The sequence below is a fragment of the Neodiprion lecontei genome, chromosome 1, assembly GCF_021901455.1.
Source record: "Neodiprion lecontei isolate iyNeoLeco1 chromosome 1, iyNeoLeco1.1, whole genome shotgun sequence".
Classification (NCBI taxonomy): domain Eukaryota; kingdom Metazoa; phylum Arthropoda; class Insecta; order Hymenoptera; family Diprionidae; genus Neodiprion; species Neodiprion lecontei.
In genome coordinates this window covers 13,497,746-13,523,931 of record NC_060260.1, presented here as the reverse complement: position 1 = coordinate 13,523,931, position 26,186 = coordinate 13,497,746, and the positions used below count along the sequence as shown (strand labels likewise).

At 36.9% G+C, this 26,186-nt stretch overlaps 1 protein-coding gene across 4 annotated transcripts in view; it reads right to left on the bottom strand.

Moving 5' to 3' along the window:
* Window positions 1-18,025, bottom strand: part of LOC107227020 (dopamine receptor 1) — a 110,538-nt gene extending 92,513 nt beyond the window's left edge. Inside the window, exon 1 of one of the 4 annotated variants that reach the window (XM_046746549.1) lies at window positions 17,986-18,025. Coding sequence is in view for 2 of the 4 variants with exons in the window: in XM_046746547.1 (XP_046602503.1) it covers window positions 17,895-17,975 (81 nt within the window). In the remaining 2 variants the exon portion in view is untranslated. Of the gene's footprint in view, window positions 1-12,619; window positions 12,633-17,894 lie in introns of those variants that run through there. The other 3 variants (XM_046746548.1, XM_046746547.1, XM_015668028.2) reach the window with 3 other exon arrangements.
* Window positions 18,026-26,186: the final 8,161 nt, after the last annotated feature.

Below are 26,186 nucleotides of genomic sequence, written 5' to 3'. Positions count from 1 at the left end.
TGGATTGACGCATGTAGACTAGAGTACAGGAATCCGATCTTCGTACATTCGATCCGGCATCAAAAATCCATACAATAAGGCTTGCGCTGGCTGAGGCTGAACGGCGCTGATATCGCAAAGATCCGAAGAGTGGTGGTGAGACTAGACCGAGACGGATATACGCATTTTTATTATAATGCATCTATTTCATAGACAAAAGGCTTCAACATCACCATAATAATTATAGCCTTCATAATAATGCAATTTCCGGTATATTTCGCAGAGGTCACACCATCCGTTTTTTCTATCACGAAGCCGTCGTAGCCAAAAATTTATAATAAGTTTGTGAGGTTATGTTGATCCTCAACCTCTACTTATTTTTTTTTAATAAGATACTCAATTAATAAGCATTGTATTTTTGCTATTTTTGCTAAGTGATATGCGATCAATTTAATTTCTTACATTGATATAGTGACGATAATAAAAACTTTTTCCACAATAATTAACACAGGCACGCGTGCTTAACTATATTCCCTTTCAGGTGAGGGGCAATTTTATTTCTGTCACGATCGATGTTTATATATATATGTATATAGTCAATTACCAACTTCACTTTGGAACTTTACGATCACAGCGCTGCTTTTGATGACATCTAAAACTATTAAACGAAGAACTGTCGAGGATTTTTTCGTATGCTGCCCAATAGAGATCGGACTACTGTACTCTAGTCACGATGGATTGACACGTCAACAAGTATTCTACGGTAAGGTTAGATTCAACGGTCATGGGTTACATTATGTTTATTGAGATTGAGTTTGTTTCGCCGTCGGGCGACTATGGCGCTGTAGGTTTCTCTGTGTTGCCAACATAACTGTCTAGTGTAAAAAATTAGCCGTCTCAGATTCATTGTCCCCGAGTGTACGTGTCTCTTATCAAGGTGTCTTAAAGCTACCCTCAAGATAGCCCTCCACCCCCCACCCCTCCCCATCCAATGGCCTTCAAGAAAACAACGCAAAGTCGATGATCTTTGAAACGTGATAAATGTATCGTACAAAATGGCTAACAGCTGGCTTTTCTAGCCTTTATTACAGCAAAGTTCTTCATAAGCTTCTCAAATGAAATTTTCTCAAGCAGGTTTGAATTAGTTGTAAAGGAACTCAGGTGAGAGAGCCTTTCTTCACCAGTCGAGTTTCGCAAATGATTTGTTACTTTCCTTAGCATCGAGAACAAGCGCTCTACGCTAGCATTTGTTGGTAATATGAACAGAAATAGCTGGAGGACCGTTTCTACGTTTTGGTAACTTGCAGCGAGCTCTTTACTACGAATAATTTTCAGAAGTTATTCCGGAAAATTATTCTCGAGTGATACTTTTAAAAAATCGTGAAAATCAGCGCACTCTTCAACTAACTCATCTTCCCGATCGTTCGGGTATATTTTAACGATCCGAGCTGTTTGGTTCTTGATGTTACATACTGGAACCGATGATAGTCTACCGAGGACTCCGAATTTTGCGTAAAAATCAGAACATACAGCACTTCTGCGCACCAATTCTGTGAAAAGTTGGTCGATAAACAATAAAAACGTATTGATCCGCATATCGTTATCAGCCCCGAAAACAGTGTCACCGTCGTTATTGGACTCGGCACATCGAAATCTTCGCTGCTTACAAAGAAGGTATCTCTTTGATTTCTTTTGTAACATGTTATAGTAGACTAAAAACTAAGCGATACGTATTTTTTTTTTATCTGCCATTAAACATTGTAAGCGCGCGAAACCACTCTCCAAAGTAAGGCATGTCAAGGTGTGAATTGGCAGTTTCACCCACAAGAACATAAAATTTTTCAACCATTCCATCAGGAAAAGTTTTCTCATAACGAGGAATGAAGATTGTGATTTTCACAATTGCAAAAAAAAAAAAACAACTGTTAAATCTCCCCGCGACATGCCTTACTTTGGAGGGTGGTATCACCGCTATATATAAAGTGTTTAATGCCAGATAAAAAAATACGTGTCACCAAGTTTTCAGTCTACTATAACATGTTACAAAAGAAATGAAATCAGAGAAATCGACCGGGGATACTTTCCTTGTTAAAACTGCACTTTGTCCCCAAAGAGCACCGAGCACCCTGGGCCATAGCTCCACTAGTCGACGCCTTAAGACGGCTCTGCCATCTTATTGGAGACTGAGGGAGACCCCGTGAATTGGTAAGAAGCGTAACACTACGCAATCTTAATTGCCCGTCACATTTTGCTGTTCCGAGGGGCAGGGAAACCCCTTTCAATATATCCATTACATCGTGAACGTGAAAGCAAATATTGCGCTCGTGCTCGACACAATACGCAAAGCCCATAGGAACTACTTTACCCTGTATTGTATGGTGTTCAACGGGCACGAATGGTTCACTCTACACACTCTATCATATGCTTGTAATCGCCTCGACTTGTGGCCTAGTCTTCGCTACAGCACTGAATGCCGGTGCAGACTGATTGAGTCCGAAACTGGACTATTGATACCTTTGGATACGAATTCGGATTCGAACGGCAGGGATCGATAGATTATTTGGCGTGAAACTGCGTTTGAATGTAAAAACGTTTGTGCAGTTTATTTGGTACTGTTTCGAATCGGGAATTCGAGGAGTTTATTGCCGCTCATCCACTGGTTGCTGTCGAACGAATTATCATTGTCAGCAATTTTTAATCTTTATAAATAATTCGACGGATCTGGATTTTAATTCAACTTTAGGCTGAGCACACGATTGACATTGAAAACAATATCATTTTAATTCCATGATTGATCACTGAGTATCCACGTCGATAAGCGGATTGTACTGTAGATTGTGTCATGAGCTTATGGAGATACGCGCGGACTCACAATTGTTATTAATAGGCCAAATTTACAACCATGCTTCGTCATGATAAATCTCTCCATGTGGTTTTGGCCGTTAAATGAATTAACGCTCCGCTTCCATACGTTAATACGTATTATTGGCAAGTGCGTACACAATTACACGAGACGGTAGTTCGGGAATACATTAACGCACGCGAAACAGTAAAATAATATGGTTTACACCTCATTGTATGCGATTTTTTTTATCTTTCAATTTTCAATCGTATAGAAGGAGTGCAAATTCCGAAACAGTAAATCAGTGCTCTTTATACCGATTCCTTTTATTTTTGTCTTTTCACTCGGATCGAGAGGGATAAGAATGACCGCTGAAACTTCAACGTATGCGCAAACTTTGTATCTGCCTCTAATCAACTAGATCTGACTATACAGCATTGGATAATCACAATTAAAATCAGATCAAGTCGTAAGAATCAATACGTATCTATTCCAAGTTCCCGCGAAATGCTAAACAGATTAGAAAAATTCACCAAATCCATGATTATTTCTAACACATAAATTGTACCGGCTTATGCGTTTGAAAATTTTATATGTGGTTAAAAATATAGCACACCTTGAACGGCACAATGGCTTTGAATGTACCGAATACAGCTGAGTTCAGACGTCTTGATCGACAGGTTCAATATTCGCACATAACCATGGTACCCTTGGCTTATGAATAACTCGAAACCTGAGATGTGGTTCATATTCCCATAGCCATACGCCTAACGTATCCATCAACCATACATAAAGCAGGGAATAATAAAGGGGTTGACTACCTCTGAGATTAGGATAATAATACACTATATTCGTCAGGCTTTTCCAACACCGTACAGTCAATACAGAAGCGATGAGAACACATCTTAAGGGTATCCCAGGGAAATAACTAGGGAAAAGGTAAATACATCACAAGTATTCACCACTAGGTGGCTTTACTACGTTGTACGTACATAGGCACGTATTCGAACCGTCTCCAAGGGAGTGAAAAGGGGTACAAGTACTCCGTCCCAAAGCAAACTGAGAGAAATAAAATAGAGGAATTGAAAAATAGCAAGGTAGGGTCTGCAAAGCTCGCTAATTAGGGGTAGCCGTATTATTTGCTCGGAGGTTTCTGTCGTGCAATAATTTCACCCCCTTCCTTTTTTTCCAAGGCGCAGATATGGGCGAAAGTACAGCGAACCTCATGATCGCCGCAAAAGCGAGAGCAACACGTCTGTTACCCTTTTGCAACCCTCGTTCGTGACACGATGCGTTGAACTCGTTTGTGCCAATGCCGTATAACGTACTGCAACAACCCCGATGCTTGCGACTTGTCCGACTTTTGGCTTTAATCAATACTTTATTTATGCTTTAACTTACTTCCATGACTTTTATCGATAAATTGCAAGGTTAACAAGAAAAATGTAATTATTTATTATATTGAAACACTTAACCCGGAGTACGTACTTTTATTATTTCCAATATTGAAAGTTATCAGGGTTTTCTTTTTGTGTGACTGCGCGAAATCTATGATGGAAAAAGGATAAATATTCAGAATGATGGATCCAAAATTACGGACGCAATCGTACCGGATGTCACTGAATTTTCATAACGATTCATATATATGTTTCATTTGTATATATTCAAAATGAGGGCCCAATATTAGTCGCCTCAAAATTCAAAATTAGTTGGATTTTGGTTAAAGATAATTTAATAGCCAAATATGAAAGCTACAATTAAATATTTGCACAGCTGATGATAAAATTTTGGACATCATGTTTAAAATAAGTAGAAAAAAAAACGACATGCTTGAGAATTGTCATGAAAATCCGATGATACTATTACGATGGTGTTAACCATTTCGGGTGAATAATCTTGAATCCATATACAATTTTCATTTTAGATTTCATTCAGTGACACCAAAAGAAATTCCTGATTTGCAATCCTTTGGATCAGTTAGGCGATACGTAATCCGCATAAAATATTTCAATATAATAAAGCACTGCATTTTAATCGATGACTATGCGATTTATTCAAAACAGTCGTAGAAATAAAGTTCATGTATTTTATTAAGATCGATAAATAATGTATGAGCGTAAAATTCGATGTCTCAAACCCCTATCGAGATATTTGGAAAAAACGTGAAAATTAATTGTTTATTCCACTTATTCATACAGCGCCGCAGTTAAAAACTTGAAAAAATCGTGAGGTATTCTTATCGAAGAAATAAACTATTTAATTAAACGAATGTTAATCATTAGTACGTTAGTTGATCGGTCGTGTCTTTTTCAAACGTCGTTTCTGGGGTGTATTTGGCAAACTAAGCTTCGAGCTTCGGAAAAATTTATTCGGAGAAAACGTTGGAGGGTTTCGCAATCACAATACTTTGAGGTATCCAAAAGGAAAGTGTATTTTTAATGCGCATCGATTTCTGTTTTTGAGCAAAGTCGTTTTCTCTACTTCAGAGAAAAAGAGAATAAGGGAAGTTATTATAACCACCCCAAAAATGAAAAGTTCATTTTTCACTAGATCACGACATTTTAAGGTCTATCATTTCTGTCCATTTTTAAATGAATCTGTGTGTCTGTTCGATTTATGGCAAAAAAAAGAAAAAAAATGAATAACCTGATTTTAGTTATTCTATAAGCACAAAACACATCGGATTGTGAGTGGAAAGTTTTTAGACTTGTCAAACAAGGTTGGCCAAATTACCCACGTATTAAATTCATTGATCCCATCATTTTCTGTCTAGTTAATAGAGCGTCCCAAACTTCAATTATGGCCACATTTGAAAAACTTTCATAAAAGAATGAAAGGTCAACCACTAACTGGGAAAAAATCATGAAATTGTCTGGATTGCAAGATAGAATTATTTAAAAAAATTTCTAATAAAAATTTTGTGGGGGTTTACTGAATTTTAAAGGGCTGCAAAGTATTTACTAGAATTTCATAAAGTGTTGCAGAGATTCATTACGGATTCAAAGATTTCAGAGAAGTCAGGTATTTCAGATGGTTTCACAAGATATCACAGGATTTCAAAAGATTACAGAAGATAATAAAAGATTTTATAACATTTTCAGAGTCTACGTTGCTTGAGATAATTAAGCGATTTTACACTTTTCACATAATTTGGTGGTATTTTAGGGATCTTGGATTACAAACTTGAACTAAAAATTTAAAAATTCAGTATGGCGGATCCAATATGGCTGACAAAAAAGTTATGAGTTATTTCATTCGGATGAGACATTGTTCTCGGGATTTTCTGTGATCACTGATTACAATTCTGAAGTCGAAATTCACGAAATTTAAAATTGTCTTTGTCCTTAGACCCGCGATTTTTAATTTTCAGACACGTAAGCAGTATTCTCGAAAACCTCCCAGGTACCAAGTTTCGTCCGTAAAGTAATTTCTTATGTCTTACACCGCTGCATATTGCAACCGCCATTTTGAATTTACCAAATTTCAGTTCGAGTTCGTAATCGGTAGTAATTAAATTTCATTTACACTTCACTGTATCCTGATTTTTCATGCACAACATACTTTTTTTTACAAATTTGGATTCTGCACAGAAAAAAAAAAGAAAATAGAAAATTCTTATTTTAAACTGTTTTTCCTGTGACATCAATTCTTCAACAATGATTACAACAATCATTGGATCGGCAGAGGCGGACCAGTAAATAAATTGACCTACTACATCATCACATCTTACAAGTTCATCATTTTTTTTTATGTGGCTCCTTCATAGAAAAATCTTACAATGTGGTAACAACTATTCTAGAGGATATCAGAAGGAGCGAATCAGAAATGCATGCAGAGACATCAAACGAGAACATTTACCACAATGTCATACATCTTTTGGGAAGCGTCTTGAAAAGTGTATTAACTTTAACGGGCATAATTTTCAGTATCTGTGGAGATAAATTTTTTTCCGAATTTACTGTTTCATTGACTAATTATTATATATCTTGAAAAATTCATGTCGTAAGAGAAACAGTTTGAAACAAAAGTTTCCTTTTTCTTGCGTAGAATCCAAATCTGTGAAAAAAGTACAAGTTCCCATTCAAAAAAGCAATGTTAACCTTCAAATGACCTTGTATCCTCCCTTCGAACTATGAAACTTTTATTTCAACCATTTTTCTCTTAAATGCGTTGTTCACAAAATATTCTGCTGTGATAGCTCAAATGGGACACCCTGTATATGTAAGCCGAATACATTGGGGAGGAAAGTTGGAGTAAGAACTTCTTGGAAAAATCAGATGGCCACGTTGAGCGATGCGTCTAAGTATTCTTTCCTTACTTCAATGTTTTCACCTCACTGCTTTTCTCTCTCCCACTTTTTCTACCTCCACTAGCTATTCACTGTCATCGTATGTCCATTTTCAACACTTACTTTTTACACAGCAAAGACGGGATAAGAAACGAGAATTTTTTCAACGGTCGATTTCACGGCAATTCGATCACCCTCTAAAAATTAGAGATTGTTGTTGAATGTCGTAAATCGGTTGCATAGGAGATTCGCTCTTCGTATTAACGAAATCCTCACAAAAAAAAGTACCCGAGGTGTATCTGAGCGATTTTTTAATTCTACGACTTGTTACAGTGCAGCAAAAAACATTAGATCGATATTTTTCTACGTACCGATTCGACCGTTTAGGAAAAGCAATATTCTTAATGACCCATTTTTTCTGCTACTTATCTGTTTGGCTCATGAGAAAATTTCTTACTTCCATTTCCAGTGAACACTGCTTCTAATCAAATTTTCCTTAAACAAATCTGTTTGTACTAAATGTTCCACCTGCATTTCCGTACCAGGTATAACAGTTTTTCAACGATGTTATACATTTTACTCTGTGCTTCTCAAGATTTATGAAATTTGCTTTAGGGACGCACGTTCTGGGTTAGTTTAGTTGTAACAATTCATTGTCCGTAGAATTTGCGATCGTTTGCAATCAAATTCTTGAGAAAATATTTGCGAAATGTCCATATTGGCGAAGACAACACGATAAATGTCCCTGGAACAGAATTGAATTTCGCATTGAAATCAATACGTGTATCGTGTAAACTTCATACCAGTTTCCAGCCAAAATGCATCGTAGAAAGAATAATTCCACTGGGTTTCAGTTTGCACATTTTCTGTTTTTAAGTGAAACTTTTTTGTAAATTATTACCTACTCGATTAATCGCGTCAACTTGAAATATTACAACTCTACAATCTCCAGTTTAGACTGATTGTGAGTTTTAACGTCTTTGCGATGTCGTTGCATTGAAAAGGGTTTTATTTTTTAACGATTCCAAGGGTCGGACTACCGTTTAAGTAATTGATAAACCAATACCGGACTGCCATTTAATTATATTAATAAACCAATCGACGCACAGACACGTTGTGTCGTCAAATGTTTTTCAGGCACAAACATCCTATTTTTTCCATAATATTTGTTGGCGGGACGTCGACATTTTGTTTTATTGCACGCTCGCAAACGGCGTCAAGATATTTTACCGGCAGATTTTGTCTGTGTGTTGTCAGCTGCAGGAAGAGTATTTTAATGAAAATAAATCTCCGTCTTCTTCAAATTTCCCGCCATCAAACTAAACTTTATTATACGCTTACGAATGACGAACGTCACGAGTAGTGATAAAAATAAAGCAAAACGATCACGCCCAAACACGAAGGACGGCGTTTTTCACTTGTCAACACATTAGAGACAATGTCTGCATACTCTGCATCATTATATTCGTACATAAAGCAATTGCATAAGTGGGGCGTACGTGCCTCTCTACATATATGGCGGCATATTTGTCTATTTGAATCTTAAGGCCATGTGGTGATCCTACCCTTACCGACCGAACATTTAGAGATACACCAATTATTTAGCTATTTAATATAGGAAGGAAATGGGTGAGTTTGCTCAGTTGGTAAAGATAGGAGTACTGCATGACATTAAGTATAAATGTCAATGACAAATTCATGCAACATGCGTTTTCGTCACTGCGTTGCACAAAGTATTTCTCTGTTACAGTATTGATCGTGATCTAATTACAATTTTTTCTTCTGCAACTACAGAACAAAACTGTAATATGTATTTCATTTTCATTTAATTGGAAAATGAAATCGTTTTTGTTATTTACCAATTACAGTTTTGCCCACGACTACTCAATTGTTGTTTTATTGCCAACCCGAGTAAATAAATCTGACTAATAATCAATCGAAAATTTATAATTCGACAAGTTTCTAGGATTAGGAAAGACGGTTTTGGTTTTCACGAGAGAAACGTTATAAAAAACCGCGGAAGACATTTCGCCGCCAGATAATCTTGGGAATTCATAAATTTTCTCTGCCCACTTCCGCAACCTGGATTTTTGCAGCGCAAAATAAAAGAGTCGCTACCAACGAGGAGGTCAACTATAAAAAGCTGGATAAAAGATTCCCCTCTGACAGCATGGTTGCTGTATCTGTGCGACTTGGATATTAACAATTCCACGAGAAGGTTATGCATAAAATTATCGCGCAGTTTATAAGGACACCGTAGAAGTCCGGACAAAAAGTTTTAGTGGATCCTTATCCGCTGGTTTTGTAATTTCAGTTTATGCGCCCCACTTTTTGTTTTTGACTCTCTCAAAGATCAAGCTGTTTCGTGTGTTCAAACGAGTGTTCAAACTCGTTTGATTAATTTTTATGTATAAAAAATTAGAGATAAACTCATTTCTTAAATAGGCCATAAATGGAATAAAATTCAAATGGCATTTGTGAAGAACTGAAACAACATGCGTACACTTTCTTTTTACAACGTTTTTATTGGAGTTTTGCCTATAAAATCCGGTAGTTAAAATTTAAAAAATATAAATATTTATGGGAAATACTGGCGGATAAAGAAGACAACGCGTCTCATGCGCTGCTCTTTTATTGCTACGATTCCGAGTGAACGGTTAGAGTTTCTGGCAATTTCAAGCGTCATTCTCTTCAGAGGATGTTCCTCTGTAAACATAACCTAATATTTTTGAAAAAACATGAAGATAAAACTAAAAAATGACAGCTAAAATTTAAAAAACATCGATAAGTGAGTGACATTTGTTATAATACCAATAATAGTACATTTTTGTTTGGCCATAGACGCTGGTTCACTTTGTAGAGAAAGTTAATATCTTCATTTAGAGAAAAAAAGGACAAAGCGATATCTTACCGCGTTCTTGAGTAATCGTGGCAAAACTAGTGAAAAACGTTTTTTAGAGAAAAATGCGTGTATATGCGTCACATCCGAATTTTTATCACATTTCCAGCCTTCCTGCCTCCCCTGAGCTCAATTTTGCGAATTTTTCAGTTTTTCTTGCACCAACATGTTCGGAAGAGATTATAGTATACGGAATAGAACAAGATAAAGAAAAAAAAAATATATATAAATTTTTCGATGTCTACTCCCCTGAATTACTTTCACGCGTATTCCATATACGTGGAAAATCTTTCCATTTTCACTTACAACAAAAGATCGCTGAAAGGATGGGATGGCGTACGTATGGCCGATATTATACAGTTGGGGATCCGAAATCCGTACGTATTCGGAAAAAGAGAAAATAAGAGAGAAAGAGAGAGCAAAGAAAAGACGAAAAGATCTTCGAAACTGAGAGGCGAATCAATTGAACCGAAAATTTGCCGGCGATTCGTCCGGTATCGGGGTAGAAAGTGGTGCACGTCACACATCGGTAGTTTCAAGAAAAAGGCTTATAACTCGTTTCCGAAAAGCTGAGTTCCATTTCAAACAGGACATGACGAAGTTGTCGGTCAATTCGAGCGAGCATTTTACGTTGTAGCATGAAAGTTCCGAACCTTTGTACGACACGTACCCGTGATTAAATATTTTTTCCAAAATATGAAGTCTGTATTAAATATCGTCGCGGCACAACAGACGACGTTTACAGAAAATTGAAGAGGTTTCTTTGAATCAGCGGTGCGGGGTTGAAATTCCGAATTTGAAAAGTTTCAAACGCACTAAGTTCCAAGTTTCCTGATAACGAAATTTAAAGTAAAGAAATCAAACTTTGACGAAACATCAAAGTTTCAAACGGGCCAAAACCCCACGCTCGAAGTTGCGAAAGTGTAAAGTTCCGAGAGGACAAATTCCCGAAAGGGCAAAACTCCGATAAGTCAAAGTTCCCAAAGTACGAAAATAAGAAAATTAAAAAATCTGACGCATTGGAATTCTGAACGATCGAAGATTTTCAGACTTGTGGATTTCGGGCTTGGTGAAATTTCACTATTTTGATCTTTCTTTGTTTTGGATTCTCGATATTCTTACGTTCAGAATCCTGGTCATTCTCATTTTATACACCCACTCGTTAAGTAAGCTACGCTGTGCGAGTTTCTTTTAATTATCAGAATTTTACTCTATTGAAAATTTATTTTTTCGGAATTATTCTCTATCGGAACTTGAACTTTCGAAATCTTGCATTTCGGAACTTTGAGTCATCGGGTTTCCGACCATTCCGACCAAGTTTTGCCACCAAATAATTCGGAATTAGGCGCTATCGGACTCGAGAAATTCGAACTTAAACCCCACCCCGTATAAGCTTGCATTTTTTCAACCTCTTTTAACAAAATTAGGCTCTATTTTTGCGTTTCAGTAATACGGTTGAGTTACATCAGCTGAAAAGAATAAGATAGGAAGCTTATTTGTTAATTATTGCAATAATTGCATTAAACTGAGTAGCAAGTATTTCATATCACTCTGAACTTCAAGTCTTTCATAAAATCCAGCTGCAAAAACTTTTGAGATGAATATTGAGTTTCAGTTTCATTATCAAGCTCACCAACTTTGGCATTGAACGAATTGTGTTCATAATAAACACTGTTGTGCATTTTGTAAGTATTTTTCTGTGAAAATTTTTTCAATGGCCTGAAATTACATTACATCGGACAAATTTTTCCGTAATTTTATCACCAGATCTAAGAAAGTACCGATTCGCAGAGTTTAGAAGTATTTTACAGAGGCGTATCCAATATTGTCTGAAGAAAAATTCCGAGCGAAATTACGTTAAAAGATTTTTGAGAAATGTTAATTTTTTTAACCTTTCTTCTTTCTCCGCGCGGCCGTTAAATTCTGTTTGATAGAATATTAAGTCTAATTTCTTAAAATGAACACAATGTATGAAAAAATCAATAAATTTGGACGGTCTCGAAAAAAAAAAAAAACAAGAAAGAAGGCATATTTGAGATTGTGACTGAATTATTCGTATCTTTTATCCAAGGTATTGAAAAGAATTTGAGGTTTCGACCGAACGATTGGAGAAATTAAAATCGTCCGAACTCGAAACTCGAAGGCTTGAATTATTCGATGGGTTTGAATTATTAGAAAAATTGGAATTATTTGATACGCATCATTCGGATCGGGTTTTCGTGAAAAAGTAAAACGTGAAAACCAATTTTCTGGATAATTGCCGTGACGAGTGTCTTTAAGCTGCGAGTGAATCGACTGCCGTCAGAGTAACGTCATCATGCTCTTTGCTCCGACACAATGCTGGTGGTATTAAGGTACAGTATGACGTATACAGTGAGTGGATAAAGAAAGAAGGAAAAGAAAAAAATCACGGAAAGCACAAAAGAAGGGAACAGGAACAAATATAGGCGGGTGTAAGGTATCGGACGTTTCGTGATCGTCGAATCGTCGAAGAAAATTGCTAAATTCCAAAGAACGAAATAAGAATTTTGAACGCGTGCTGAACACCGTTTTCATACAAGTTTCTCCTTTCGTTTTGTGCGCTTGGACGCGAAACGAATTTCATACTTACACGACTGAACGACGAATAAGCCGCTCCATTCGCAATCTGAGACTTTAATTTTTACCCAATTCGGCTTTCGAATTTTCAAACGATAAATTCACTTTCAAACGTAAATACGGTATCCTTAGACGTCGAAATACGCTCTCCGGGGAGGTAAGAGATTTGTCGAGGCAGCTGGTGTTTATTTGACTGAACCCGGCATCTTTGAAGGGGTAGATATTATCTCACTTTAATCGAAATAAACGTCTGCCTGATTTGAAAAAAAAAATATATATATATATAATATTGATCAGTTTAAAAAGAATATTCAGGAATTTTCCCTATTTCAGTGCAATTTCAGTTACTCGAAAAATTAATTAGATTTACGTACGATTTTTTTCGTAAATCAGTATATATGAATACAAAAATTTTCCGAAGCTTCTGAACAACTTCTTTTCCGAATATCTTTCGATCGTTTTCAAAGCTTCTTCGAAAAATGTTCAACTTCGTAAGGAAGATTAAACGTGTTGTTGAATGTATCCTTTTCTTTAATACATAATTCGGTGAGTAAAGAATCTATTTCAACTCGAGATGTACGGAGGAAAATCCGTCTCTTAGAAAATTTATACACCCATCATCTAATTTTTGAACATCTACTCTCTTTAACGGGATGAAGAGTCCGGAGGCTTTTTCCTCATATTTAAAACATCTTGCTTAATTATAAGATTAAACGAGGGCCGTACCATTTGAATAAAAAGTTAAGAGAAGACGACGAAAAAATTTTGAAAAACTTCGAGCAATGTTATTTTCGCGCATGACGGTAAGCACAAACGAAAAAATATCCTTAGAAATTCGAATAACAAAACTTACGTAAGATATCATAACGACTTGAGACAAGGTTTTATCGTTAAAATGTTTTAAGAGCTTGAACTCTGTTGTTTTTTTTTTCTGATTCTAATCTTTTCGGGCTTATTTTATAAGCGTTAGAGATCTCCAGGGATGATTTGAAAAAACATTTATAAAAAGTTATCTCCACAGTGGATAAAAACAGATTAATGTAAGTACAGTTGAGACTATGAAGTTTATAGTTTACCGCAAGTTATTGTATTAATTCTTAATTCATAAGAATCCCAATGCCACTCATATTTTCTATAGAGGACAAAAAAAAAAAAATTTGAATTAGGGTTATTTTTGATACCACTCTTCGCTATAATATCTGTTATCTTTTCTAGAAACGTTCGAAAAACGACTAGGTATTTTATCACCCGGTTTGGCTTAAAATTTGGTTTTTATGTACAGAATATAAGGGTGGAGTGTGTTTCTGATCACAACTGGCTCTCCCTCTTCAAAAAACTAATTGAATATTTTGTGATTTGGATCAAGATCGGATTTAAAACTTTGAAAAATTATTTTCTGTACCACCTTTAACCCTTTTATCACAAATTTTCCAACACAATATTTAGGCCTGATTTTGATTGCTCGGGGATTTTTGGGGTCACTGATCATGAATCCGAAGTCACAATTTGATATTTTCTAAATTCAAGATGGCGGATCCAATATGGCGGATGTAAAATCGAAAAAACTGTAAAAATTCGATGATTCTGGCCGATATTTGTTACTGAGAGTTTTTGCAGTCGCTGATCACGAATCTGAAGTCACAATTTGATAATTTTTAAATCCAAGATGGCGGATCCAAAATAGCACGTATCTGTGTGTGCGTGGGTTTAATAATGTGGAAAAGATTAGATTTTTCCATATTTTGATAGTCATACGAAGTAATAAAGAGCATTTGAAGTTTCAAATGTACTGGGATAAATATGGGAAATGGAAATTCTTGAGGTGGGTCCCTAAACATCCCACTGGGACTGAAAGGGGTTAATGTAGAAAACCTGATTTTCCGAAAAATTATCTAATATTTATATTGATATTTCGAGTAGTTAAAGTGGCGTAGAAATATGTATAACCGATTTTCACTAGATTGAATCTATCGCTTATTGTTCAACCATAATGGGGCATCTGATAAAAATTCTACTTAATTATTCCCTACATTAAATCCAAAATCATGAAAATTCTAGGATGAACTCAACAATAGTCCGTTTGTGAGAGGATATTAATTAGTCGATTCGAACACGAAATCATTCAACAATAAACGCTCTTTGATCTAAATATCTAAATTATTTGAAAATTTATCCCGATCAGTGGACAATATGTGGATTAATTCAGCCACGTTTCAATCAACTGGAAATTATACGTTCTAGCAGGGTTTTACTGCGTGCACTTTTCACTTTATATTTTCATCTTAGTTGCAGAAAATTATTTCACTTCAAACCACGTACAACGATATGCAGAAAACATTTTCAGCAAAAGAATAAACTTGATAAGCAAAATGATGAGTATTCGTAAAATTATCACGCGTTCCGACTGAATTATCAATTGTATTTACACACGGCACATTTGTTCTGCGGTTTATCGCGTGTAGTAAAGGGCTGCTCGAGCTTTATCACGCCAGATTCCTTTGCACAAAGCTGTACAAATACAACGATTATGACATTATTGTTATACGATTAAATCCGATGTTTCATCGGGCAGACGTCGAAAAATTCACGCCACGAGTATTGAGCCATTTTTTCACTCGTCATTGGCTCACGAGCAGTTGGCAAAACAGTTTACGTTATTTTTTGATATTCACTGGCGATTTGTTAGATCTGATATGGAATTCTACTGTTGCGGGATAATGTTTGAATGATATAAGTTTCGAGTGAACATCTAAGAAGAAAATGCGAGCTAAAAGAAAGAAGATAACTAATAATAACGACTACATATGATGGACTATATAAATGATTACTTGATTAATCAGATGTTGATTCGTTGCTCGACGCACAATAATCAATAAGCTTCTTAAACCTTAATTAAGCCTTGCGGTTCCGTACAACAGAGCCACCCAGTGTATTAACAACTCTCTCTAGCGAACGGTGTAACAACAATAAAAACAATAACAACGACGTTTCGAAAAGGCCTTTCTCGAGGGGCAAATCATTTGAACTGTGAAACTTTTCGCACAAACTGAACATCCGAGCTTCACGGGCACGAGATTAATTGGAATCGCAGAAAGTTTACGCGCCTGCTCTTTAATTTTAATTTTTATTTCTTCTAATTTTGTTCATTTGTTCATTTTTCATAGCGGTTACACTTTTGCCCTCGGTCAATATTCCGCGTTCCCAACCTCGCTGTGATTCTCGGGCAAACGCACGTCAGAATGAATAATCGAATTCCGTTTAGCTTGATTACACGCAGGCAGGTAGATTGACGTGTGTGTTTTGCACATAATTCGCTTGGTCATCGTTGCAGCCAACGAAAAATCGTCGTTGTCAATCCGGGGTGAAGTCGGAATCGCCTGTTGCACCGAAATCCCAGATTCACTGTATATTAGGTGTAGGTAGAGCCGGCATTCCTGATGGGCGATATTTCATTTTCCAGTAAAACTCTTTCTGCTCCACTCTTTCACCAAGTTACGCTCGACTTATTTCACATCATTTCACTTCGTTGCTCGATTTCACACATTTTTTTCCCGTTCGTATTTTCGTTCCAGCGAAGCGACGCTCTCGGCTTTCGAGAATCCAAAATCGATCAGCTTCCCGGATAATCACGACACTCCACCAAATTGTTAGTTTGCCAAAATATTCCACCAACGATTTATTCGTTATTTTTACTACATTCGAAATCGTTATTTTGTTTACGGTACCAAATTGTTCTCAATTGAAAATCAAAGTTGGAAAAATATTTCTAATTACTTACGGTTGAAGTAAACGGATGAAGAAAAAAAAAAAAAACTAAGAACCACATCGATCAGTTTTTCTATTTAAGTCAACAACTCGGAGTTATATTTACCTTTTCAATTTATTGTTCGCACTTATTAAATCGAAATCGCTCACTCAACAACGTGCTTATTCACACGGTGCGGGAAAAAAAATATATATATTATATATTATATATGTTATATATAATCCCGATCTGATTGTCGACGAATTCGGTGGGACAGCGAGTTTAATTCGGTGAGTGAAATCGAGACAGATTTTTTTATTAGTGTGATTTACGACAAGTATGATTATACGGCGAGGGATGAGGGGGAGGAGAGACAGAATGGGGGTGAAACGATGGGGCGGAGGGAGGGCTTCACCCAATTGAAAGAACACAGAGCCGGGTGCCTGTTGCACGGGACAGATTCGTTTGCCGTCGGTTTAAGGAACGATGAACGAATCTCGGCGATAAAAGCTCGAGTCGTTGATCGTAGGCCGGTAGGCGAGACTCAGACTCGTCACACGGAGAGAAGAAAAAGAGCAGATTTTACTCAAAACGGCAACGGAAAAGAGGGAAACATCAGGGATTTTAGTAAAAAATACCCGCGTCGACTTTTTTTTTTTTTACCGTAAGTGTAGCAGTTTTCACTGATTCTAGAGTAATTTCTGCATTTTATGAAGTATGTTTTACCGACGAACCTGGATCTGTCCTTCTTTTCCAGCAAAATATTGAGTAAAATCTGCTCTTTTATTCTCTCCGTGGCAGATTGCACGGGGTTAGATTTAGTTAGGATCGTGGCATTAATCGAGACCGAATTCAAACCGAGAATGAATGGAACGATGGTCTCAATCGCGGCTATTGTAGGTAGGCCTAAATTACACCTCTCTTGCCCCATAACCCTATCCCACAAATTGTCGGCCCACCCAGAGTTTGTCGGTAAGCGCAGACGATCAACTTGATTGAACAATCGGCTCGTCACAACGGTACAACTTGCAATTGTTGGCGAACGGCTCCGGTGCTTCTAACACCATTGTTTCTGGCACCGTCTCACGGAGACGCGTATCCTCAATCCGTGCCTTTGATACGCACCAAATATCGTACGATTATATACCGTCCAGTGAACACCGTACGATGTGTTGTGTGTTTTTACTTCCCTTTTTCACTACGTGTAGACGATTGCGGAAATAGTCATAATAAACGCATGATTTCGGTAGGTACGTGTAAAGACATACAATAAACGTGGCAATGTATCATGTGGTGTGCGGAAAAACGGTGACAGCATGCCTGTAGATGATGGGACTGCGTGTTACACGGAGAATATCCCGAGTTTTGGAAAATGTTTCCAAAATTTGGTGAAATATTTGAAATATTTTGCTAAATGCTAAAATTATCGGGAGCCATCGACACGTGCACAGACACACAAAGCAACACGCACACTCATGCTTGGAACACACAATGTTTTGTTTTTAATATTTTTTTTTTTTTTTTGTTTTTTTCGTTTTTTTACTCTTTCGGGACGGCTTTTATAGGCAGACATCCATGGACGGAGCGGTTCAGGGGGGATGCTTTGACATGGCTCGATGACCATAGTTGCTCACCTGAGGTAGAAGCATGGCGTGTGGCAGCGGGCGCGCCTCACCGCGCACTGACGGCAGCCTGCGCGAGGCAGCCACCCTGACGCCCCTCGGCGCCATTCCCTCGGTCGCCCTGCACCCCGTGCCCGGCGGTCCTGCGACGAGGACAAGGACCCAGGACCGAGGAGGTGATGCGAAAAAAAGACGAAAAAAAAAAGAAAAAAAAAGACGATCCTTGGAATCGATCAAATTCTATTAAACCTAACCTAAACTAACCGGATTCGATCAAATTCTATTATCTGATGTGTGCTTTCGACGTAAAGAAGAATCTCGACAGTACAGGCAACAGACGGGTCAACGAGAGAAATTTTTTTTAGTTTCTTTGAGTTTGTACTTACATAAGCGAATTTTCATTTCATTGCATCGAATGATGAAAAAAAAATTCATTTATTTCACACCAAGTTTGTCCTCGTCTTTTTTTACATTGATTGATATCACAGGTCAAAGCGAATTTTGAGTCCCGGCTTCTTGATGTCAAGTTTTTTGATTTCTTTCACGTGACTAGTAAAAACATGAAAATTAAAAGAAGGATATTTTTATTGGATAAGGTTTGGTCTTGTAGAAACCAGAACGAATTTACGGATTTTAAGATAAGTTACATACTTTCTCAAACATTTATCGTAAGTGACAAATAAATCTAACATAAACTAACCTAACCTATTTTCTCAAACATTTTTTGTAAGTAACAAATAAACAAACTTCAGTTTCGTATTTGAATCACTTTTATTCAAAAATTTAGTTGTGAAACTGAAGTTTGTGTATTGAGAAATAAGTTAATTTTCTTAAAATCCGAAATATCGTTCCGGTTTCTACAAAAGCAAACTTCACCGAATAAACATATTTTTTCTTCCATTACTTACGTGGAAGAAATTGAAATTTGACTTCAAGAACCCAGACTCAAAATTCATGTTGACCGGTGCAATTGATAAAAAAAATTCTAATCACAACGAAATGGATTATTCCATTGCTGTTGTACACTAGACTGTTTCGGATTAGACCATGTTTTTTTTTTTTTTTTAATTGGAAAACGGCCTGGACGTTGGTTTTTGCCAAATTGAAAATTGAAACCCCTGAAGTGTAGGATTCCTAGCTCAAGCCTAAGATGTACTTTATTTCATATGACTTTCCCATGTAAATAACGCGTCAAAAAGTACGTACGTAGTTTAGTTTCTTCGCTCAGAATTTTCCAAAACAACTGTGTAGTACAGTTTGACAGTCGAACCGTCCTGGGTTTCAAACGAATAATGACATATTTACTTTCATAGACTTCGAAAAATCGGTTTCAGTCCACCATTTTGAACAAACCTTGAAAAAGTTCTTACTTCATTAAAATCTGGTTTCTGGTTGTTCCAATATTGGAAAAACAAACTATTATCATACTTGAAGATAATGTTATTACTTATACCACCATCTCCAATTAAGACTGTATTCATAATTATTTTGGGAAATTGCTCGAAGAAACTAGAACAACTATGTTTGTTACACGTTATTTCAATGGGTCACATTCTGTGATGCACTACTTAGACTTGAGCTGAAAATTCTACATTTCCGGAGAATTTATTATACGAAAAAATAGTGTATTGACTTCGACAATCAAAAAAAGATCACGTCTTGGTAGCGAGATAGCACATTGTGTTACAAGCGCGAAAAGTAGGCAACTTCCGATGAATGTAAAGCTTGCACCGTGTGCCGCAAAGGCGAGTGCTGTAAACACACTAGTCAGATATTTTACTTTTGATAGTAAGTTTGATTTGAGAGACACTGAAACCGCGTGAAATTGTCATTAGACAACTTACGCTCAGTGACACAGTGCGCAAAATTAAATAATTCGAACTGCGCATGCGCCAAAGAAAACCCCAGTGTATGAAACATAGAAATTCACCCGCGCGCATGCACTAACGTTATTTTACCGCACTGTTCAGGATTCAGGCACTTTATGCACGTCCCACAGTCTTCAGAAACAAAAAATACAATCTTTTTTTAACTTTTTAACTATGGAGGCTTATGCAAATGATCGGGTTGAGTGAAAAAAAAACAACATGTTGCTGTAACTTGAAAGAGTTTATCGTATGTACACTTTTATACACGCAGTATGTCTACCAATGTGAGAATCGACCCATAAAATATTGCCGTTAATCAGGTGTCTGAAATCGCTCTAAGAACTTTATAAACGTACTGTGATAGGAAGTAGAAACAGTGAACTCGACTGTAGTAGCGAAATAAAATTTTAACCCAACTTACAAGAGTTGACAGAAACAAATGAGCCTAAGCAGTCAATTCGGGAATTGAAATTTTTTGAGTGCCATTAACCGATTCACGCGATCTGCGGCTAGTTAGATTTCAATTGAAATTCTCATACATTGATTCTTATTGTTAATCAGGTAATTTTGGAAGATGAATCAATTCCGTGATAATAGAAACTTTGAAGAAACCAGTAGCAATCGATTAATCACAGGTGAAAATGCTCGATTCTTAGAAAATCGATTAAGCATTCAGCATCGTCAGACCGAGAACCCCGACAGGAACGCCGTTCGCATTCTACCTTTACCCGGCCGCTTTCGAGTCGTGCTGAATGAAATGGCCCCGGTGGTCCCCTCCCTCCTTCTTTCCTTTTTTCTACTCTTTGCGGTAGAAGGGGAGGAACGGGGCGAGGGAGGAGAGTGCGAGCCTGAAAATAGACGAGGGTATTTTTCGGGGTGCCGAAGGTAATTCGATTTTTCTCGATGTTTGTTTATCTTCCGCAGGGGCTTGAATGAAAACCTCGTATACATGATTGCCGTCACCTGCATACCACACGTATTTGACAACGAGTGGGAGCGGAATGTATTCGAATACACTGCACGGCGAGCGATACCTTTCCCGTCACGTATATATATAATTCTTGAAATTAAATGACCTAAAATTTAACTGAGTTACACAAGTGAAGAATTTATTTTTTAAGCCAGTCAATGGAATAGATATGTGGCAAGATTTGACATCCGGGAATCTTATCAAACGAGAAGTCCCGCTAGTGAAGGAGTTTGAAGATTACCTCTTTGCATCGGATGAGGAGAGGCGAATTAGATCGTCGATACTGTTATTTCATAGTCAGTTAAGGGTGAATGATAATACGCAAGAATACTTAAAGCTGTTTCTCCCGCTGAATGTACCTTTTCACATATTATACTATTTTTGATAAACCGAAAACAAGGTTAGTAAAAAATGCTTTCCAATTGGTTTGTTATGCATTGGATCATTATGACCATTATTTTAACGCGTAAGAAACACAATCTAACTAGGAATTCATTGTAAAATTTTCCACGAGAAATAGTAAAACAAACACTGCTACTACCATACATATAGTCGTATGTGAGAGGCCTCTACCTCGAAATTTTATTTCGGGTTAAGATCAAGGTGCGAGATATTGATTCGCTAGCGTCGACTCACGAGCCGTCAGAACCTAAGCCAGATCCCTCACTAGCAATCTATCAATTCCGCGTTACAGTTCTAGCGCCAAAGCCGCGCGTGCTCTTTCTTCATCCTCCGGAGAAGTATAGGATCCCTGTAGAGGAAATGGTGATGGGTGATCCGAACTTCCGAAATCACCACCTTGTGGCCGATTGAATATGTCTTGTTTTATTTTATTCTACATTTTTCCCACCAACCAAGGATTTCATTTTGAGTGAAGATATCGAGGCACCGCGTATCGCTTGCATACAATGATATGCGACCTGCTTGAAAATTCAATTTTGAAAACTTACGAGGGTGAAATTAGTAACGTTAAAATAAGGAAACATCAGAGAAAAGTTCATTATTGTGAAATTTTAGAATAATTTTCAAGAAATTGGATTTCCAAATTATGAGTATATTTTCTTCATTATGGTTTTCTAATTTTCAGACAATCCTAAAGGTGCAAAGTAACGTTGTTTCCTAACGTTACTAACTCCAACCTCGTGAAAACTTCGCTTCCGCCAAACGTCTTTCGCGGTTACTTGACCCATTAGTTACTACCATTTTATCAATTCCTTAAATCCCGAGAAACTTTTTTCTATCGAGGACTCATTGAAGGAAAAGCAGATGGAAAAGTTGAGATAAATATGCTACTTTCTTAATCAGATTAAATGAGTAGATTATTAAGAACATTCGTCGATAAAATTCTTTTTCTAACTGTAAAAACTAATACTGAATTTCGCCAAGCTTTGATAGTTTAGACAAAGTTTGTATACGGTATAAATTTACTTTCACCTCAACGAACGAAAAGTTTCAAAAAAGTTCAGCAAAGTTCGGAACAGAAATAATATGTACCGTGTACTTGCATGATTTGTGGAAGTAATTTCAATTTGTTTCAAACACCTCTAAGTGTGTCCGTTAAACTTAAAACTCACACATTCACGCTCTGACAATAACTAGCAGAGAGCGCCAATTCATTGATCAAACCGCTTGTAAATAATTTATGTATATGTGAAAACGTTTAATCGTTCAAATATGTTCGAAATTCACGGTGAATATATCATCTATTCAATATGGCGTCTCTGCACTGTTGTTTCAAGTTTGAATGGAATGCATAGCCAGAAATTCACTAACGTTTATAGAAATATTACCTTAAAATTGTTGAATGCAAAAACTAAGTGAGAAACGGTGCATAGTTACCGAGAAACTGGCAGGTCAACTGATTGTGAGTTGCATTTTGTGCCACTTCGTATTATCGAAGAAAGGAGTTTCATTGTAGGTTTCCTCCTTCCAACTTGTCTGCATCTCTTCACAGCTTCACCGAGCCCATTAAGGTTACACTTAAAACATAAACTGTTATATCATCTACTTGGACACCTCCGCTATAGGAGAAAAAGTGACCCTCGCTCTCGACGAGCAGAAGGGTTCAGCTAAAGAGGGAGACGAGAACCCGCAAAGACATTATTTTTATCCGGCATTCGCTGCTGGTTACGCTAAAAATCGTCAATTTTTATTGGCGAGATACTTGCCACGTTCGAAGATGGTTTGGAAAAAATCCGTACTGCTTAATATGGTTCAATGAACAGTATTGATCGGTGATTGTAAAAGTGAAAAATGGAAATGGCCGGATGTAGTTTTGATTAACTGCGTTCGTTGACCAGATTCCGGACATTGCATCCAGAATCTAATATTTGATTATATTACATTTAAAGCGACTTAATAGTCCAGGATAGCGATTGTTTCAGAATAAAACCTGCTACAGGCCGATAGAATAACGACTGAAATTGATTACATAACGGTTAATAAATTTCAAAACAGTCTTCCCAAAATGGGACGCAATATTTATGCCTTCGCTCCAGTTCACGTTTATTTTTTCAGTTGCCGATGTAGGTACAGATATGTTTGAGATAACAGAATATTCGCTGGGAACTCTTAGATTTTTATTCATTAATGCGCATATCATTTCAAGCCATGAGATGCAAAGGGTGTAGAACGGGGCTTAGAGTTTATTTTGTCTTTACAGAAAGTCAATGCATATAAACATTGCAACGACAGGCACATCTTTGATCGAACGGTAACTGCCTACCTTTATCGACAGATTTACCAATCGATAATAAAGCTATCCTTATCGACAGATTTACCAATCGATAATACAATCACCTTTATCGATAGATTTACCAATCGATAATATAACTAGATTCTAATGATTCTTTTACTCTACGTCATAATTCTATGGATATAATTGGCACTGCTTGCTCTTCGTACTCTATCCCTTCCCACTTGCCGCTGACCGTTGACCTGAGTACGTTGTTCGAATGTTTATATGCTTTGTTTTCTCTTCTTCTTTTCCTCTATAACTTTTAATTTTGTCATTATATTGTGAACAGATTTTCAATATAAATTCGTGCCGAGAAGCGCCCCCACTTGGGCCGAAATGTTAAACTGTAAAAAATTGACCAAAAGTAGCCAGTGTCTACTACTATGGAACAATTTCCGTTGTCATTTCAGAACTTGGATGTCAAGTAGTGTTAGATTGACATCAAATAGTGTTGGATTGACACCAAAAAATATTTTACAGAAGCCCACACCGCATTTGTTTTCCAGTGCAACAAGATTTGTTTCGTACCTTTCGAACTTCATTTCCAAAAATACTACCCTTTTCAATATGCTGAGGTCAGGAATAAACTTTCACGAAACATCGTAACAACTATCCTCAGAATAGGTACGTTACATAGACAATCGCACAGGGTCAGAAGGGTCCGGAGTGGCTTCTGGCCTAGCTGTTATATTGAATTTGTTGATTGAATTCCATCGCAGCGTGCGACCTCGATAAAATCAAAGTACCCCCATAATCGGGGAGCAATTTGAACGCCATTTATCGTATAACGGCACGAATTATCTGCGCAATCATCCGTGGCTCTCTTTAAGAATTAAGGCCTGTGTAACGAAGCGTTATAGGTTTTCGCAAAGTGGACGGGTTTCGGTGGATTCAATGAAACGTTTCGTGAAAGGTTTGAGAAATGATGTAACGTTGATGCGGAGGGCTTTCCGAGGAGCTGGGTGAACTGGATGCACGGTAAAAACCCTCGTGTGTTTCATCCTCGCCCGTGAATAAGGATCGTTGGAAAAAGGCGACGCGTGCTGTCGTAGAAATATGCGAATATGCTTAAGTCGCCCAGATGGTGTGCGTGAGCTCTCAGAGTTTTGGATTTCCGTGAAATAGTGTTTGGAACAATCGTCTTGACCGGTATTTCAGACTGGCAATAAATCGGGTTTATTATGTGTTCGTAAAATTTATGAATTTACAACATTTTTGACATCTAATCCGTTAATTATTCGAAACGAGCCCAATTTATCAATACCAGTTTTTTAAATATTATATATAAGTTTTTTTATTCACAAGTTTTTATAAGTATCGTTACATTTGTATATAGTAGACAAGTAGAACAACAGTAAGATAATTTTTTTTTTATATACAATACTTCCAAATTTGAAAATAAAATAATCGTACCTATTAAAAATACTATATGCATACCTATATTCCCGTTCGCCAACAATTTTCCGTGTTAATCAATTAGAATTCACGTTTATGTTTGACCAATTTTAAAAGTGTTTTAGTGGCGTTTTTATTACGCGATTCATCAATTCTTGCATCCTCGTAAGCCAATGGTTGAATTTTTTTGTCTAGTTAATCCAATAATAACTTTTCAATTGTCAATTTATTCCTACTTTTTCTATTGCGTTCAGGCTTGTGTGATTTTTTTTTTCATAAGCTCACCTCTAAATTCACGTCGATGTCAAATCGTGCTCGAATAGCCTCGATTGACGGCCCCAACACCTGTTTCCACCAGCACATGATTTCATAAATGTTAATAATCTGTGTGAATTCGTACTATAGTGAATTCTTAGAAATTCACTTGCATGACTTCAATAATTTCGGCGATTCTTCTTAATTTTCACCGAGGTGTGAACGATTTGTGTTTTTTTTCTTTGAACTGAATGTAGAAGCTTTTTGCGTCCCGCTGTTAATTTTTCCCCCTTTATTCAACATATAATTAGATTGCTGTAAAACATTCGCTGCGACCAGTCTGAATATTTACCGTTTCAGACATTCTGAAATACTTGGTTGACTTGAAAATTGTTGTTCCGGCATATTTTGGCTTACAAAGATGTTTTCAACACGAGCAATCGCTTTTGTAGCATTGGACTCCTTTTGGCTCCGATATGGTCACAGAAGAGTTTCTATGAAAGAAGTCAAAAATACCCTTTAAAAGCCGGTTTGAATAGAAGAAAGATCATATTGTTAAATCCACTGAAATAGCGGGTATCTTTTTATTGCGGAAAAGCCTTAGCGAACTTTTGCTTCTCCATAAACCGTTATAAATATTATTTGTTTAAATGTGTACACAATTCTTAGCGTGACAGTTATGGACACGTGATCATTTTTTTTTTTTTTTTGTCAAACATCTTATATTCAACTAAACCCGCTAAAATACGTTGTGAGGATGAATTTGACGCTATTTATATGCATATTTACACATGATAAAAGTATTTGTTGAGATATTTGGCCGAAAAGTATTATTGCCACTTTTAACGTTATTTTAATCACAATTGTATTTGAAACTTTTTACGACATTAGTGACGATAATTTATTTTAGAATGAGGAGAGTAACAAAAAAACACTTTGGTAGATTCACCAAAATATTTTGTTAAACTAACCAAACGTTTCAGACAAA